Here is a 16835-nt window from a genome sequence, read left to right on the forward strand (position 1 = left end):
TTTTGATGAAGAAGAGTTGAGGAGCTGGATCCAGAGCTGCCATACTTGAAGCTGAATGAGCTTTGACAAGATTGTTAAAGAAAAGATGCAGTAGGGAATAGTAAATTCATTGTGGTGCTCATCTTGATGCCGAATGTGCCAGAACAAGCAGACTCCTGCTTAGGTACTGGCAATAAACACTGTACCAAGCCTGAGAGAGAGGGAGATGTACATTCACATCAGAACTGCATTAGACATTCTTGCTCCATCACTCAGGGTGGATTTTTGGTGACTTTCTTGTTTTGATAAAAGTCAGAGACAATGTGCAGTTACACTAGTAGTACAGTGCTTTTGCCTTTATAGGGTTCAATGGTTTACCAAAGAAGCATGGTTTATATATATGTGTGTGTGTGTGTGTATAAATACACGTGTAAATAAATGAAATGCCAGCATAAATAAAGACACTAGTAAATATATACATATTAGGAGGACTTGATATTACAACTTTATTGGCAAATATTCTTGTCCTGGTTTTGGCTGGGATACAGTTAGTGGTTTTCTCAGTAGCTGGTGCAGTGCTGTGTTTTGGATTTGGTGTGACAATAATGTTGATAGCACACTGATGCTTTCAGTTGTTGCTGGGTGATGTTTATACTAAGTCAAGGACTTTTCAGTTTCTTGGGCCCCTCCAGCAAGCGAGCTGGAGGGAACACAGCCAAGATGTCTGACCTGAACTAGCCAAGGGGATATTCCATACCACGATCAGTATATAAAGCTAGGGGAAGAAGGAGGGGGGAGATACTCAGAGTGATGGCGCTTGTCTTCTCAAGTAACCTTTTTGTGTGACAGAGCCCTGCCTTCTTGGTGATGGCTGAACACCTGCCTGCCCATGGGGAGTGGTGAATGAATTCCTTGTTTTGTTTTGCTTGTGCGTGGCTTTTTCTTTACTTATTAAACTGTCTTTATCTCAGCCCGTGAGTCTTCTCACTTGTACTCTTCTGATTCTCTCCCCCATCCCACTGGGGCAGGGAGTGAGTGAGTGGCTGCGTGGTGCTTAGTTGGTGACTGGGGTTAAACCACAACAATTCTCTGATGCAGATATGGCCTAATGGTCTGGGCCAGCAGCTATTTCTTACAAAAGAAAATACAACAAATTCAGAGACTTGGAATAAGATACTTATTCATAAGGATTGCAGGATTCTCTTATATATGTGTGTGTGTAAAAGGAAGTCTGAAGATCAGAGTTCAGTGAATGTGAATTAGAGAAGTTATGATTAATAGAAGTCATTACACGTAATTTGGAATATTCAGAATTTCAATTACAAAATAAAAAAGAATGATCCTGATCTTGAAATTCCTGCAGCAGCGTTTTCAGAATCTTTCATTTTACAGGGCCTGGCTCGTTAAAAGCGGTGGTGGTTTAAAGGTGTTCAGAGCTGGTGTGGCAACAATGTGTTTCTTTCTTTCCAACTGTATCTCTCCATTAAACAAAGTATCAGCTTTCCTCACAAGCCTTACCTCTCCCAGGTGCTGACAGTAGAGTTAGGGAAAACATTGTAGCTGGATTGCACTAGCAGCTGGATCCTACTGCCAGAGGACTAGTAGGAAATCCTGCTTCCACACAATCACTTCTGCCATCGACTTCCCCAAGGACAAATTTTCATCCTCAAATTGTTACCTAAAGCACAAGAGGCATGCAACAGCTGCAGTATGCTTGAGATACTCTGGACTTTCTCGACAAACATTGTCCACTGGCAACAAGGTCAAAATCATGTAATGTAAAACCTGTTAATCGGAATTGGGTATATTCACAGTTACTGTCCCAAGCAGAAAAACAAGTCAATGTTTAGCAGAAATAAATGAAGAAGGGGGGAAGTCTTAAGAGAACCACATCTGGAGAAACAATACAAGAAAGTGTTCTCCTATTAACAGATGGCACAACTGTGGAAGCAGTGTCTTACAGGAACCCCGCTGTGACACAGGGGAAGCAGACAGAGAGCACCGATGATGAAAGCTCACATTCACAGAGTGGCAATTAAGGGTAGCTGTCCCTGCGCCTCAGGAGCTTGACTCCGAGGGACAGAAACACAGGGAGCCTGCTGGTGCCCCAGTCGGAACGCCCCAGGGGCCCCTTCTCCTCACCTCATCCCGCCTCCCACTGTATATAACACCGGGGGTTCCAAGGAGAAGGTGGCTCCCCCAGATTCACCCGCAGAATCCCTACCCAACAGTCAGAACAACATATGGCTGCCGAGCCTACAAAGATACGTCTTAGCAAAGGTGAACACTCAAATACTATATGTAGGGTATCCAAGTCATTATAAACATTTAAGAATGTTTAATAGGTACGATGCTGCCAATGTCAGTTATCCCATGTCTGGTACTTTAATGACAAAGACGACAACACAACAAGTGCCAGTTGGACTCCTCAGCCTGAGGAGGGTGCCTTTGGCCCCAGCGCACCGGGTCGCCAGGACGGTGCAGACCTCGCGGTGTGAGACCGGGCTGCCCCACCGGCGCTCCAGGGACCCTTAGCGAGGAGCGCGGCCACCAGGCCCCCCGCCGGCGGCTGCTGCTGGGGCGCCGAGCACCGCCCCGCCGCTCCCGCTGGGCTGACAGGCCGTATTCTGCCGGCTGCCGCGGCACCGGCTGGGGAGAGCTGCAGGGAGCCGGCGGGTCACGGCCTCCAGCACGGGCTGCCCCTGGGGTGAAGGCAAAACACACTAGAGACAGCGGCCGACGCCTGCCAGTCCGCTCAGTGCGGCGGAAAACCGGGAAGCATCCACACGGGAACGGCCCGCGCCCTCCCGCAAGCCGCCGCCGCGACCCCAGCCCCTCGACGGGCGGCCGGCGGCAAGATGGCGCCCCCGCCCCGCCGGCCCCGGACAGGTCCCGCCGCGCATGCGCCCCCCCGGGGAGCTCGGCGGCGTCCTGACGTCAGATGCGCGGTCCCCCGGCAACGGCCGGCGGTCGCGAGGCCGCCGGGAACCCGGAAGCGGCGGGCCAATAGGAGCGAGCGGCGCAGTCAGAGGGGCGGGCTCGGCCCGCGGAGGGCGGTGGCGGCGGCGGCAAAGTAGTCCCGGGAGCCAGCGGCCGGTCTGCGGTGGCGCGGCCCGCACTCGGCACAGCGAGGGGAGGCTCGGCCCTAGCGGCGCGCTCGGACTGCGCGGCGGTACCGCGCGGCGGGGGAGATGGCGGCGGACAAGGCAGCGGGTGAGTGCGAGCTAAACCGCCGCGCGCCGCCGTCTACGCCTCAGGCCTGGGCCGCCTGGCGCGGAGGAATACGCTCCCGCGGGGGGCGATGAGTGCCGGCACGTCCCGGGCGGAAGGGGGGAGGCATGGCAGCCTGCTCGGTGCTCTTCCCTTCCGCCAAGGAAGTAGTGCCCCCGCGGCGACAGGGCAGAGCTGCGGGCCGGGGCGGCCGGGGCCGAGGCGCTGGCGGGGCCCGCCGCCCGTGAGCCTGCGTGCTGGCGGGTCACCGGGTGGGCCGTGCGGGGCCGGGGCCTGCCGCGGCCGGGGGCGCTGAGCGGTTACAGCCGCCTGGCCTGCGCGGGCGCTGTTGCGGGGGGGGTGTCTCCCACCGCCGACGCACCACACCGCAAGTTGAACTTCTGGGTTGATCCGTTAAACCGGGGCTCTCGGAAGGCGCTGGGGAGATCCGAGCGCTTCGCCCGGCTGCTTGCGCGCCAGAGTTCGGTCTGATTCCCGCTGAGCTGCCGCTTTGGTTTCGGGGGATGAGTGGGCCGTCCCTAACCTCGGGCCTGAAAAGACACTGTAGAGAGAAACCGACGAGATTACAAAATAAATCATTTTCTGGTAAACACCCGAAATAAATCTCAAGTGCAGTTGCAGCGTAACTCATTAGCGTTTGTAAGCTGCTGCTGGCCCCTCCCGCAGCCTGCCCGGGGGGCAGAAGCCCTGCGTGCAGGGGTCCCCTCCTCGGGGATGGGGAGCAGGGTGGCCTGAGGGGAAGCCAAGGGGATCTGCCTGTGCTGGTCTCCCTCAGCCCACCTTGTTTTTACATGGTGGGAGCATTATTTAAAACTGCCGTAAGCATTTTTCTCCGGATGCTAAATATGAAACTCATCCGCATCTGGAAAAGATTGTGGGAAAAATTGCTGTAGTGCACTGAATGACGTGTAGTAAACTATCCTGGGTTTGTTTATAAGCACTGTGAGCGTCTCCTAAACGATGTGAAAAAAACCGGCGTTAAGTTTTTTATAGTTTTTGCTATTGTTCCTGGAAGTGCTGAAGGAACTTTTCAGTTGTACTTTGTTAAAAGAAAAGTATGTGCCCAGATGAAACAAAGATGGGAGCTATGGGAAGATATTCTACATACTGTACTTGTTTGTAGCGGTGAGTTATAAATAACTTTCCCCTGAGAAGTGTTTGCTTTTTATTGTACGGTGTTAAAGAAGTCTAGTGTATTTATACTAGTAGTGGAGTGCTTCATAGAAAAATGTAGTCTTGGTGCCACAAACTGTCATTGTCTTATAAGGGGTGAATACTGACTGGTCTTCATACCCTTCAAGATGCTTTTGGAGCAAGAGTCATGTGTTCTTCCCCTTCCAAGGAATAGATTATCCCCCTGCCTGCAGAGTTTGGAAATAAAAAATAATTCCAGAGATGCTGTGGTATTCAACAGCACAGTTCATGCATAATGTAATATGGGGCCTAGAAGCAAAAGAGCTCGGGAACAGCAGTCCTTGGAGATACAGAGAACAGGTATGAGAAGGCTAATGATTGCAGTCACTCTCTAGGTATCTTCGGGTATGTGTATGTGAGAGATTTGGCTTCTTGTTGCTTACATGGTATTGTGGCAGCAACCCGATGAGGAGAGCAATCTCCCTTTTCAGGTGGCAGACCCATGCTTTTACTTGTTCTCCTCTCATAGAGCCCGTTTTCCCAAAGTTCTGCTGGTCACCGTGATGTAACTTCTCCAGCAGGAACAACTGCCTGCTTGTGCAAACCAAACAAGCTTCCATGACATTGTGTTTCTGCTGCTCAGCCTCAGGATTGCTAACTAGGAAGATAATTTCCTGCCTTGCTGCTTTAGCTTCAAACTCCGTGCAACAGCTTCCTCCAGATCAAAATCTGAGCAGCTGATTTTTACATCCTTTTCCAGGTTGCCCCTTTTGCCCTTCATCGCTAGCCTGACAAATATTAGTTTTAGAGTTGTTCTGTACTTGTGAAAGTTGGACAAAATGAGAAGTTAAATAAACAGATCCATGTGTAAGTGCAGTTTACAGAGAGAAGTTGAGTCCTGTCATTTGTAAAGCAGAGAATCTGCACCGTTTCAGATATTTCAGCTGATGATTGTAGCTACTGTACGGATAGGAGCACATCGGTAGTGACTGGTGTGCCATGTGTTATCCATACCACATGCTTCTGCCAAGAATGCTGAAGATCACTAGATTTGAGTGAACAAGTGGCACGCTGTATTTTTTGCCAGGAAACAATGCACCTACCTGTTTAATTTTCAAATGCCTCAGGAAATATGGAAATAATACTTTACTTGCAAGCACCTGATGTCTATTTGCAGCCAAGAGAGCAAGAGCACTTTTTTCCTCCCCCCCATTTAAGTGGAATTGGAGGGTCGTTTCAATACCTTGTGCCAGCCAGCTTTTAGATGACTCCTGTCTGTGAAATCTCTTGATAATAAAGATCAGCTGAAGCAGTAGATCCTAGTCGAAACAAGAGTGGCAGAATTGCAGTAGATTAGAAAGACCTTTAGCTCTTCGACAGGTTTCAAGTGTGTTTGAGCAAAAAGGACAGAGTAGCCAAAGCATTTTTTTTTCCCCAAAGGAAAGGGCTATGCTGTGAACTGTCAGCTGAACTTTAGTTTTATTCTTTCTTGATAAACTTCCAGCTCAGGTTTTGCAAATCTGCTTTGTTTGTTGAGTCATAGTAGTTGCAGTTAATCAGGTTGCAGCCCTAAAACTGGCTTTATAGGAGAAGGAACAGCTCTGTTTTCGCCTATCATCCCCAGTTTAATTTTGGGTTTTTTTAATGTACCAGCAGACTTAGAGACAGTGAAATCTGTGGACTTGTCCTGATGTTTCCCTAGAAGTATATCAAACAGCTATGTAAGTAGTGCTTTTATTACACAACTTAGGTAAACCAAAGAGACTGTTGTCCTTCAACTGAAGATGTTTTACTTCAGGAGTCAGGCTTCCATAAGCCCCAGATTCATTGGAGATGCTTGTTTTACAAACTTGCGTACAATGGCAGTCCTCAGTAATGCACTCGGTAGCTGCTGGCACTGAGCTAGGCAAGCCTGTACATGAGGGACTTCTTGACCAGGTTGAGTGTTATCAACTTCAAAAGTTCTAGAGTCTCAAGTCTCTCCGCTATGGTTACTTTTACTAACATAATCTGAAAGGCACGCTGAGCAAGTAAGGCAGGTAACGTAACAGTGTCAAAGTTTGAGGGAAGGCGTGTTTGCTTATTTGCTGCTGTTCTAGAGGTGCTTGGAGGGTGATAGCTTGCTGTTCAGCTGTACAACCACAAGATTTAGAGCAGGAATCAGATCTAGTCTATATTTAGCTTGAAGGAGAGATGATGCTTGCTCCTTTCCTCTTGCTGTGGAAAACCTTGGCACATCAAAAATTTTCTGAGCTTTTTTGTGTTTTTATTTTCTCTCCTGGCTTTCCCTTTCGAGGAAAAGGCAGTGCAGGTGGTGTTGATCAATGCCTCATGCGCAGCCAGAGTTTATAGCAGGTGCGTGCTGTTCTGTAGCCCCTGAGTATCCACCCCTCCTGAGTACTAAAATTGCTGAATCCTGAATTTTATCTAAATCACAGTGGGTTACTTTGACTTGTAGGTGTAAGGTGTAAGATTGTTGAGATTGTAAAATCTCGATTTTGTCGGCATCTTGATGCAGGATGATAGTCTTTACAGCTCTTGCTCAAATGTGTTATTGCATAGGGCAATGGAAGGGATCTCGCTGTCTTCCCAGAAACAATCTGTGGTAAAAGCTTATTAGATTGATTACTGCTTATGAAGAAGTCTTTAATTAGGAATTGTTTTAACTTGGACAGGGAGCTCAAGGACAACTGTAGTGAACAGGTGGTGTTTATCCTGAGCCCCCTGAATATGCAAGGTGTGGGCAGGACCATCCAGACAATAAGTACTGTGTGCAGCTCTGTCATGACAGTAACTTCACCATGCTTGGCATCTGGCTGACATCCCTGGCGTGTGTGAAGCTTACAAGTCATGAGACAGTGCATGTCTGCACTTGGCATAAACTTAAAAGTTTGCATACACTAGGTATGTAAACTGGTTTTGTTTCTCACTGAGTATAAAGATGGGCAGGCTGCGGGACTGGGCCAGCAGCCTCACCTATGGGTGGATGCAGCGCACAGGAATCTCCCAGTTACTGAGAGACTCCTGGCACAGGCTTCCCAGCCAGAGTGTGGGCCTGGATGGTGTTATTGAAGCAGTAACTGGTGGTGTGTCCTTTTCCTAGTCTCTGTAACACTTTGCAGTAACGATTTGATGCTTCGCTGCTATTAGTCTTTTATTGTATTGTGCATAGTAACTGTTTCTTTTTGTCATACTGCATGCTGTTTTCCCCTTGTTGTAATATAATCAACTGCATTTACTCTTGTATTTGATTTGGAGTCCATTTTTGCTTGGTATCCAGTCAGTCAGCAAAACACAAGCACAAACTATGAATAGATTACTAAGTCTGCTTTATTCTTACTGTGAATGTTAATTGATGAATCTTCTGAGGTTTGGTTGCCCCTTACTGTTGTTGTTTATCTTATACTTGTAAATTTTCCTAGTCATTAGCAGATGATACAGTTATATTGGTGATGATGGGGAATGGTTTTTGCAATGGGGCTCACAGATAAGTGTTTTCATTTGTTCAAAGTGAAAACAAAATTAGCAGAGTTTATGACATCTGTGAATTTTAGGGAAGAGAAAGAAGGCATTGAATTTACAACTATTAAGATAGCAAAAGGTAGGTTAGAGCAAAGTTTCCACTGTGAAATTCAAGAAATAATTTTCTGTAGGAGTGAAAAGCATTGCTAGTATAAAAAAGGCTTTGTTTCAAAAACATTAAATGATTTTTGTATGTTCTGGTACATGAGTTAATGCTTCTAGAAATAAACTCTCTGGTGTTGTGGTTGTGTGGTGTTTTGGATTTTTTTTTTTTTTCCCCTCTAGTAGTTTGTGTTCAGTACAAGGAAGCGTCTTGTGGGATTTTTGTCAGCTGCTTTGACATGCAGTGTCTGTACTGTGGTTTTTAATGCAACTTCACTGAATTCTTAATTACGTGATGACAGAAGGTTTCAGTAGGCTCCTTTCTGAAAAATATGCTCAATAGTGACTGAAAGGTAAAATGTTAGGAATTCTATGTAACAGAAATTGAAGATAATTAAAACCTTATTATACTGCTGTATAAATGCACTGTCGTAATTGCTACATGCTCTTCCTGTCTTAATCTGGAAAAGGACATAGTAGAATTGGAGAAGATTCTGGGGAAAAACATGAGGAAGATGCAGAATAAACTGTGTCTGCTTACCTCAGAAGAGAGATGATTCAAAGAAAGCTCTGTACGATCAGGAGTGAGGCTGAAAAGGTGAATAGGCAGCATTTTTTCATGTCTTGCGGTGTAATCACTAGAGAGTGTTTGATGGAGTATATTGAAGAGTATCAAAGTATAGAGAGCTTTAAAAAAATATATCAGGTCTGTCAGTGATTATTAACAATGATGGTTCGAATGCAGCCTCTTATTTAGGGAGATTTGCTCTCCCAAAGCAGGGAGCGGGGTGGAAGTTCCAGTGTTTATTGTGGTTTTTATGTTGTTCCCTAAAGCATCCCTTGCTTGTTGTTTAGGAAGCAGCATACAGGATGCATGGGTTATTATTTAACGCAGTGTGGTACTTATTTTATGATGTGTGGCCTTCACTGGTAATTTTTGTGCAAATAAAGACAATCCTAGTATGTGATTGCAGCTTCAAAGAGAATTGGCAATGCATTTTAGATTTAACTTGCAGGACTTTGGTTATTGGTTGAGCACAGTAATATACCTAGGGTTATTTGTATTTGTGTGTTATGGAGAGAAATTCACCAGGTGAAATTTAGTAGGTGAAACCTGAGGTGTTTTAGTGTAGTAGGGAGGCAGTGCTGCAGTTGTCTGGAAGGTTACTTGTACTGGCAGGAGGATCTTGAAAATGGGAAGAAACAAAATTTTAAAGCTGAATAGGTGTCATCCATCTGCAAACTTTCTTGTAATCTTCTGTCCACTTTACAGATCAAGGTACTGAGAAACATGAAGGAGCAGGTACTTCTGGGATTACTGATCAGGAAAAGGAATTGTCGAGCAGTGCGTTACAAGCTTTTCTGGTAAGACAAAGCCAAATGTTGAGGCATCTAATTTACCACATAACTGCTAAGTGTGCTAAAACAGGAAAAATAATTGTATAAGCCCAGCTGCAAATGTATTAACAGGATGATACAGCAAAAGTAGTGCTAGTTGTGTTATAAAGCCAGCATGTACATTTTCTATCTGCTCTGATCTGAGAAAACTGAAAGGGGTACTTAAATATAGCACGCAAGAGTGAGTGTGTTTAATCTTGATTCTCAAAACTTCACAGCCTTAAAAGCTGTATAATGAGTTAATTAGAAGAAGCAGGCTGCTTTTCTGTGTCAGCATTGGAAATGCGTGATCTCTCTGAAGAATTAATCTCTTGAAGGTAAAAATGTGTTAAAGGGTTTAAAAGAACAACATGTATTTAAAAAGCACCAGCCAAACAAACTTTATTTTAGCATCTTGCTGTGTTCTTTCACGAAAAGCATTGTATACTGTTCTGTCACATTGCATTAAAATATATTCTTCAATGCATAAAACCTACAGGCATTATTTATTACCTGTTTTGAGTTTCTTGGAAGATTTTTGTAATTTTTTTTTGTCTGTGTGTTAGAATTCAGGTACCAGTGTTTCTGTTTACTTCTGTCTTTGTAGTGTCTCCTAATTTTATTTAGTGCAGCAAGTGACAGGAATGATAATTGCTTTTCCTTTCAGTTGTTGTATCTCTGTCTCCACAATGCCTTACATAATTCAGTTTTGGATGTGCCTTTTGAGATACCTGCTTGTATGTTTCCCTCATTACTTTTGTTTTGTCTGGAGTGTTGTTACAAGAAGTGCATGTAGTTGGTCCTTAAGCTGACAGCAGCTGATGATGTTCACTGATGGCATCTTCAGTGCTTTCTGGCTCACTCTTTTTCAATAACTTTTTTGCTCATTGGCATTTGATCCTGAGAACTGAAGGCACATGAAAGGGTCATCTGATTTCTGCTTTGCCCGAAGATCTACATGCCAAAAATACTTTTGATCTGCTGACGACTTCATCTTTTAGTTTTATACTGGTCCAGTGTATCTTGTTTTTTCTTGCTTTAAGAGCTCCCTAAATTCACAGAGTTGTGAGGTGGTGACATATGTGGGCAGAATTAATTTGGTACCTTGTTTGCCAATTTTGCTTGCTGTTGAGCTGCTGTAAATAGCTTTGTGGACTGCCTTGCACACTGCTTTATTATACTGCACTTTCAATTTCAGTCTTGATAGAATTACTGTAAAATTGTATATTATATTCTAGATCTTGTCTAGTAGAGTGGTGTAAAGGACTTTCAGCTGAGGAAAAACATCACAAAATAAGCTGAGCATTTAAGGGGGTTGAAGGCTTTTACTCCAGCTGTGGTCAGAAGCCTTGTGGCTGTGATCTGAAAGCTACTCCTGTTAGAAGAGAAGCTCTGAGCGTGAATGCATGAAGAAAATCATTGGGAGATGAAGTGTCTCAGTTAAAGAGTATGCCAACAGTTGAGCTGCAAGACCCTGTGTTTATGATCACTAGGCGATCCATGCTGTTGTTACACGTTGATGATTTATGGAAATATGCGTGTCAATGTCCTGCTACCTCCCTCTGTAAACTGTGTAACTGTGCTTACACGGGAGACTGAAGGAACTGGGATAGTTCTGTTGAAAGTATCTGCAGAATGGTAGCTTTCTGGGGAAGAACAGAAGGACTACAGAAGCTTTCTCTGTTTTAATTCTTCCCTTAATAAAGTAAGTTAGAAATTAATATGCTTACATGACTGACCAGATAGGAAGTAACCCTGGTATGAAAGTGGTGAAGGTGATTATTTCTGTATAGGAATTGAACAGTAGAAAATGAAGGATCATTTAGGCTTAACATAGCTGAAAGAGCCTGGAGTTCTCTTTCGTTCCTTGATGCCACTAAATTCCTCCTGCACAAACACAGAAAAGACTAAAACTGAAAGCAGAAAGAGGTGAGCCATTCTGAAGTCCTTGCTTATTCCTGGGGTCAAAGAAAGGGATTTGATGATTAAATCGCATCTCAGAGGAGCATCATGTTTGGATCCTAGTTTCTATTTAGGCATGCCTAGGTGATTGAATACTTCATTCAACAGGTAAAGCTCGTAAAAGGTACTATTTAAAGCCGTGCTGGGAAAATGACACCTTCTTTTTCCAACTTGTCTTAAGCTGACTTCCACAGGCTAAATTGCAACTCATAGTCTCTCCAGATGAAGAATAAATATAAAATGATGGGCTGGGACTTAATGTGAGCAACCACTCCAGATGAAGAATAAATATAAAATGATGGGCTGGGACTTACGCGAGCAACCGCAGCCACTCAGTGTACATGTGATGGGGAAAGATTACAAAAACGGAGGAAGTAAAGAATCTTGAAACTCAAAATAATATGATGAAGAGAAATCAGATTAACACTTCATGGGATTTCATCACCTACTTCATTTGTCCTTCCTCCACAAAATGCTTTTTGAAGTTTGGATATGACTGCAACTTTTAGAGTTAACATCTCATACATATTAATCGCCATAAACAGTGAAGTATGGGTGTAGACATTTAGTTTGCTTCACTTGCTGCTGGTAAAGGGAGTACTACTTTGCTCTCTAAACTTAAAGAGGATACAGGCTTTAAAACTTAGTAGCCTGCTAGTTTAAACCTTTTATCTTCTAATGCATGTTTTTGGTATGTGTGCGATTTCCAGGCTGGGAACTATGATACTTGTTTACAACACCTAAATACCCTTCAAGACATAAACAAAGATGACTACAAAATAACTTTGAATACTGCTGTTGCCGAGTTCTGTAAAAGTAACCAGACTACAACAGATAATTTGAGGCAAACCCTTAACCAGCTGAAGAACCAGGTAATGCAAACATATCAGCATGGTATTTTTGAGTACTGTGAACGGTGGTGAGATCTTCCAGTGAAACAGGTTCTGCCCCTTGTCCCCTAGATTTAATAAAGGAATAAGATAAGTAGCATTGCTTTTAAACCTCTGAGTCTGTTTAATCATTTAGGGTGCTGATTTTATAGTTACGTTTGTAGTTATTGTTGAAATTGAGCTGAAGCTGAAATGTTTCAGAGATTATAACTGTAGAAAGACCTGTTACATTTCTTCAATAGAAGGTTCCTTAACCTGAAATAGTTTGTGAAATGATAAAAAAGTGAAAATGTTACTTTACTACTCAATTTCAGAGCGATTTCATTGTCTTTTTTTCTTTTCTGGATTTATGTGGAACAACAATGAAGTTTATTAGCTTATAACTCTTACTGACCTATCTTTAGACAGATTAATACCTTTGGATTAAAAAAACCAAACTGGACACTGTTTAAAATCATAGGTATTGAAAGTTTAATGAAACAAGTGGGTTTTCTTTCAGGTTCACTCTGTCGTTGAAGAAATGGATGGTCTAGATGACGTTGAGAATAGTATGCTGTACTACAATCAAGCTGTTATTTTGTATCATCTGCGTCAGTATACTGAGGCTATATCAGTTGGGGAGAAGTTGTACCAGTTCATAGAGCCTTTTGGTATGTAGACAAAAAGAAGAGTTTTGCTCATGCAATAACTACAGAAAGATCATTCAGTCTTTCTCACTGTCAGACAAGTGATTCGTAATTTGCCTAATACGGTTCTGAAAAAGTGAGTTTTCAGTAAGTAAAATGCTTTTACTTGTATTGAGACCAATAATTGAATTTGGGGGGAAGGTATTTCAGAGACATTTAGCAGACAAGTGTAATGAAACAAATGGGTTTTTAACAACTTTAAAAGGTATTTCTGTAAATAATATGTACAAGCTAATGAAATTATTTAAAATCTAGTATTTTGAGCCATCATACAATTTCATAGGTGGGTATGTATTTGTCAGGGCACTCACATTTTTAAATACCTTCATTAGGTCATATGTAATGATATGTGCTCATATCTGAATATAAAGTCTGCGGCTTTTATGAGCTATGGCAGCCCATGTAGTGGAATTGCCATACCTGTATGAAATAAAATTCAACAAAGCTTACAAAGTTAGAAGTGGTAAGGCTGAAAGATGTATGTGTCTCAATAAATTAAATAAATGCTACTGTATTTCTCCTTCAATTCCTCTTGGTTTTCAGTATGCCTATTTGGAGCTTATTCTGTGAAGCCAGCCAAGCAGAGATGTGTTTATATGGAATCCTTTCAAGTTCTATGGGATTCTACTTATGCATATGGCTCTGTCTGTTTAGATGCTGAATCTTGGGTGCTGATCTGCTTAGACCAACTTTCGAAGTCTATAAACATAAAATACATGTTAAGCTGGTTTTAGTCTATGCTTTTATGCTGGTGCTGTTTGAATTAATTACCTTTTTTTTAAAGTATATGTACTTATCTATGTTGTGTAGATGTCTGTGTTTTTTTCTTATGAAATATATTATTTTTTCTCATAATGTTGCGTAGATGCACTTCACAGTCAATTTTTTTTTTTTTCTTCCTTCGGTCATGTTTGGAAAGACTGGTACTAGAGCTGTAAAACCACTTTTACTTCTTTGCTTTATACAGAAGAGAAGTTTGCCCAGGCTGTGTGCTTCTTGCTTGTAGACTTATACCTTCTAACTTACCAAGCTGAGAAAGCCTTGCATCTGCTTGCTGTTCTGGAAAAAATGATTTCACAGGGCAATAATAACAGCAAGAATGGAAAAAATGAGGTAAGCTTCAAATCATATGAATGCCACTAAGTCTTCACCAGAAGTATGCTTTCACTGAATCCAAATTTACTCTTTTAAAATACTCTTGAATTATAGAACTATGTTATATCACCTGTAACTTCAGACGGCAACTTATACATGTTAGTAACTGAGGTAATTGTATACAGCAGCAGTTTATTCCCGCTCTTTCACACTTTTCTCTTACTCCCAGGGAGCTAAGAAGTGTTTCTTGAGTCAGAGACTTGCATTGGAAAAACAGTTGTCTTCAGAGTCAAATATATTTTATTTTTTTTTTCCTTGTTTGCCTTGGTTTATGACCATATGTGACCCTAAATTTGAAAGGGAAGTTGATGTCAGAAAGGGATTGCAATTGCATACCATAGTATAGGAAATCAAGCATCTTTTTTACATAGTATACGAAAGTATGAGGCATTCTTTCAAATTATATTTTTTTTCTACGTGTCTTCTGTAAAAATCAGTAGAACAAGTAGTGGCTTGGAAGTGGGGGAAAAAGACACTTCAGTCTTTTCCTGTTGATGGGATGTCACACTTCCGATGAAACATTTTATCTTTAAGTATATCATAATTCTACTGGAAAAAACATTAGTGTCTCTAGAAAGCACATATCATCCTTCTGGATGAGAGAATTCTTAAAATACCTCAACTGCAGAGCAACACAGCATAACACTAATGTTAATATAAAATGCTCTTCATAGGCTGGTATGGTTGTTAATGGATTTTGATTGTTACAAGTTACAGTATTTGGTGGGATGTGTATTTTTTGACTATTAAATACTTCTTTATGTGAGATTGATAAAAATAGCTTATGAAGGAATGTGTAAACTGAATTTAAGAGGTGACTACTAATAACACTTCCTTTTTTTGTTTGACAGTCAGGTAATAATACAAATAAAGATTCCTCAAATCAAAAAGCTGAAAGTGGAGCTTTGATAGAAGTTGCTAAATCTAAGATACATCAGGTAGGTGTCTGCATATTATTTATGTAAGAACAGTAGTTCAAGTTTTTCTTAAAACTGAGTACCGTCTCCTTCAAATTTAGTTCGGCATGAATTGTCATACCGTGTCTCTCCTTGAATTTCATGTTGCAAAGCAAGAGAGGGAATTTATTTAACTCTTCCTTTTTGTACAGCAAAACCTGACCTAACAGAACCCCCCCCCCCACCTGTTTCAGTCTCTGCAGTTCATCATAATTTTTTTAAACTGCAATTAGCTGCATTGACCTTTTATCTGTTAGACCTCCAACAGTCTAAATGAGCCGAGGTTTTATTTCACTGTTGTGGTTTAACCCCAGCCAGCAACTAAGCACCATGCAGCCACTCACTTGCTCCCCTGTCAGGATGGGGGAGAGAATCGGAAGAGTGAAAGTGAGAAGACTCATGAGTTAGATAAAGACAGTTTAGGAAGTAAAGCAAAAGTTATGCATGCAAGCAAAGCAAAACAAGGAATTCATTCGCTGCTTCCCATCAGCAGGCCAGTATTCAGCCGTCGCCAGGAAGGCAGGACTTCATCACGTGTAACGGTTACTTAGGAAGACAAGTGCCATCACTCTGAATGTCCCTCCCCTTCCTCCTTCTTCTCCCAGCTTATATACTCAGCGTCACGTTCCATGGTATGGAATATCCCTTTGGCTAGTTCAGGTCAGCTGTCCTGGCTGTGTCCCATCTTAATTTCTTGTGCCCCTCCAGCCCTTTCACTGGCAGGGCATAAGAAACTGAGAAGTCCTTGACTTAGTATAAACATAACCTAGCAACAGCTAAAAATGTCAGTGTGTTATCATCGTTATTCTCACACCAAATCTAAAACACAGCGCTGCACCAGCTACTAAGAAGAAAATTAACTGTATCCCAGCTGAAACCAGGGCAACTGTACTGTTCTGTGGAAGAATATGTGAAGAAACGAAGTGCTTCTCTATCAGCATTCACTTACTGGCATTTTCAGTTTAGTAGGTAAATGTCTGGGATTAAGAGGTTAGGTTATTTTAATTGTCATTTTAATTGCTAGTATCTGTTTAAATATAGAGTAGCTGTTGACCACTGAACAAAATGTGCATCTGCTTGCTGTAAATACGAAGCCTATAGATTTGCTGTTGCAAGTCTAAATAGAATTTCTTACTTGGGAAGGCTTTTTGAACAGCTTTTTACTACGTATTTTTAAGATGTATATAAAATATTCTGTAATAAATCTCTAGATGTATGGTTCATCTTGCAAACCTGCACAAGTTACTGTTTTTTAATTTAAGCAATTTAATTTTTTAACAGTATAAGGTGAGAGCCTATATCCAGATGAAGTCACTAAAAGCTTGCAAAAGGGAGATCAAGTCTGTTATGAATACAGCTGGGAATGTAAGTATTCTAAAGGCTGTTGTTTTTCTAGTCCAGATATGTTCTCTATTAAAATTTCTGATGTCATTGGTGGTTTAAATGGGTTCATAAAAGATTAATTCTGGGATATGCAGGTTTTTTGGGTTTTCCTTTTTGCTGAAGTTTTTTGGAGGCTTACCTCTTGCTGGAAAGCAGTTTCTTTTTTTATATATAGGAGTACTCAACTCAGAATTGTGTCTAACATCCCAGATAATTTTTACATTAACTGAGGAGCAGGGGGAATGGGAGGAGAGCACTTCCCTTTTTGTTGCCAGTCTTGACAGCCACTAGTTTGGCAGAAATCCTTCTGGATCATGAGCTGTCTTGGCAGACCGGAAGATCGCAGCCCAGGAGGCAGTTGTTGAACTCCACAGGGAGGGAAGCTTGGGGAGGAGTGTAATAGAAGACAGGTTGGAGAAAGATCCTCTTAAACGCAAAGGAGATCCTCTGCACTTAGC

At 42.4% G+C, this 16835-nt stretch overlaps 1 protein-coding gene across 2 annotated transcripts in view; it reads left to right on the plus strand.

The window, feature by feature from the left end:
• Positions 1 to 3014: 3014 nt before the first annotated feature.
• Positions 3015 to 16835, plus strand: part of CNOT10 (CCR4-NOT transcription complex subunit 10) — a 36397-nt gene continuing 22576 nt past the window's right edge. The window contains exons 1-7 of one of the 2 annotated variants that reach the window (XM_056335036.1): positions 3015 to 3192; positions 9242 to 9333; positions 12018 to 12179; positions 12697 to 12847; positions 13851 to 13996; positions 14890 to 14976; positions 16276 to 16359. In XM_056335036.1, coding sequence (XP_056191011.1) covers positions 3171 to 3192; positions 9242 to 9333; positions 12018 to 12179; positions 12697 to 12847; positions 13851 to 13996; positions 14890 to 14976; positions 16276 to 16359 — 744 coding nt within the window. In that variant the 5' untranslated portion in view covers positions 3015 to 3170. Of the gene's footprint in view, positions 3193 to 3957; positions 4336 to 9241; positions 9334 to 12017; positions 12180 to 12696; positions 12848 to 13850; positions 13997 to 14889; positions 14977 to 16275; positions 16360 to 16835 lie in introns of those variants that run through there. The other variant, XM_056335035.1, reaches the window with a different exon arrangement.

Source organism: Falco biarmicus, chromosome 4 (genome assembly GCF_023638135.1).
Source record: "Falco biarmicus isolate bFalBia1 chromosome 4, bFalBia1.pri, whole genome shotgun sequence".
NCBI classification, from domain to species: Eukaryota; Metazoa; Chordata; class Aves; order Falconiformes; family Falconidae; genus Falco; species Falco biarmicus.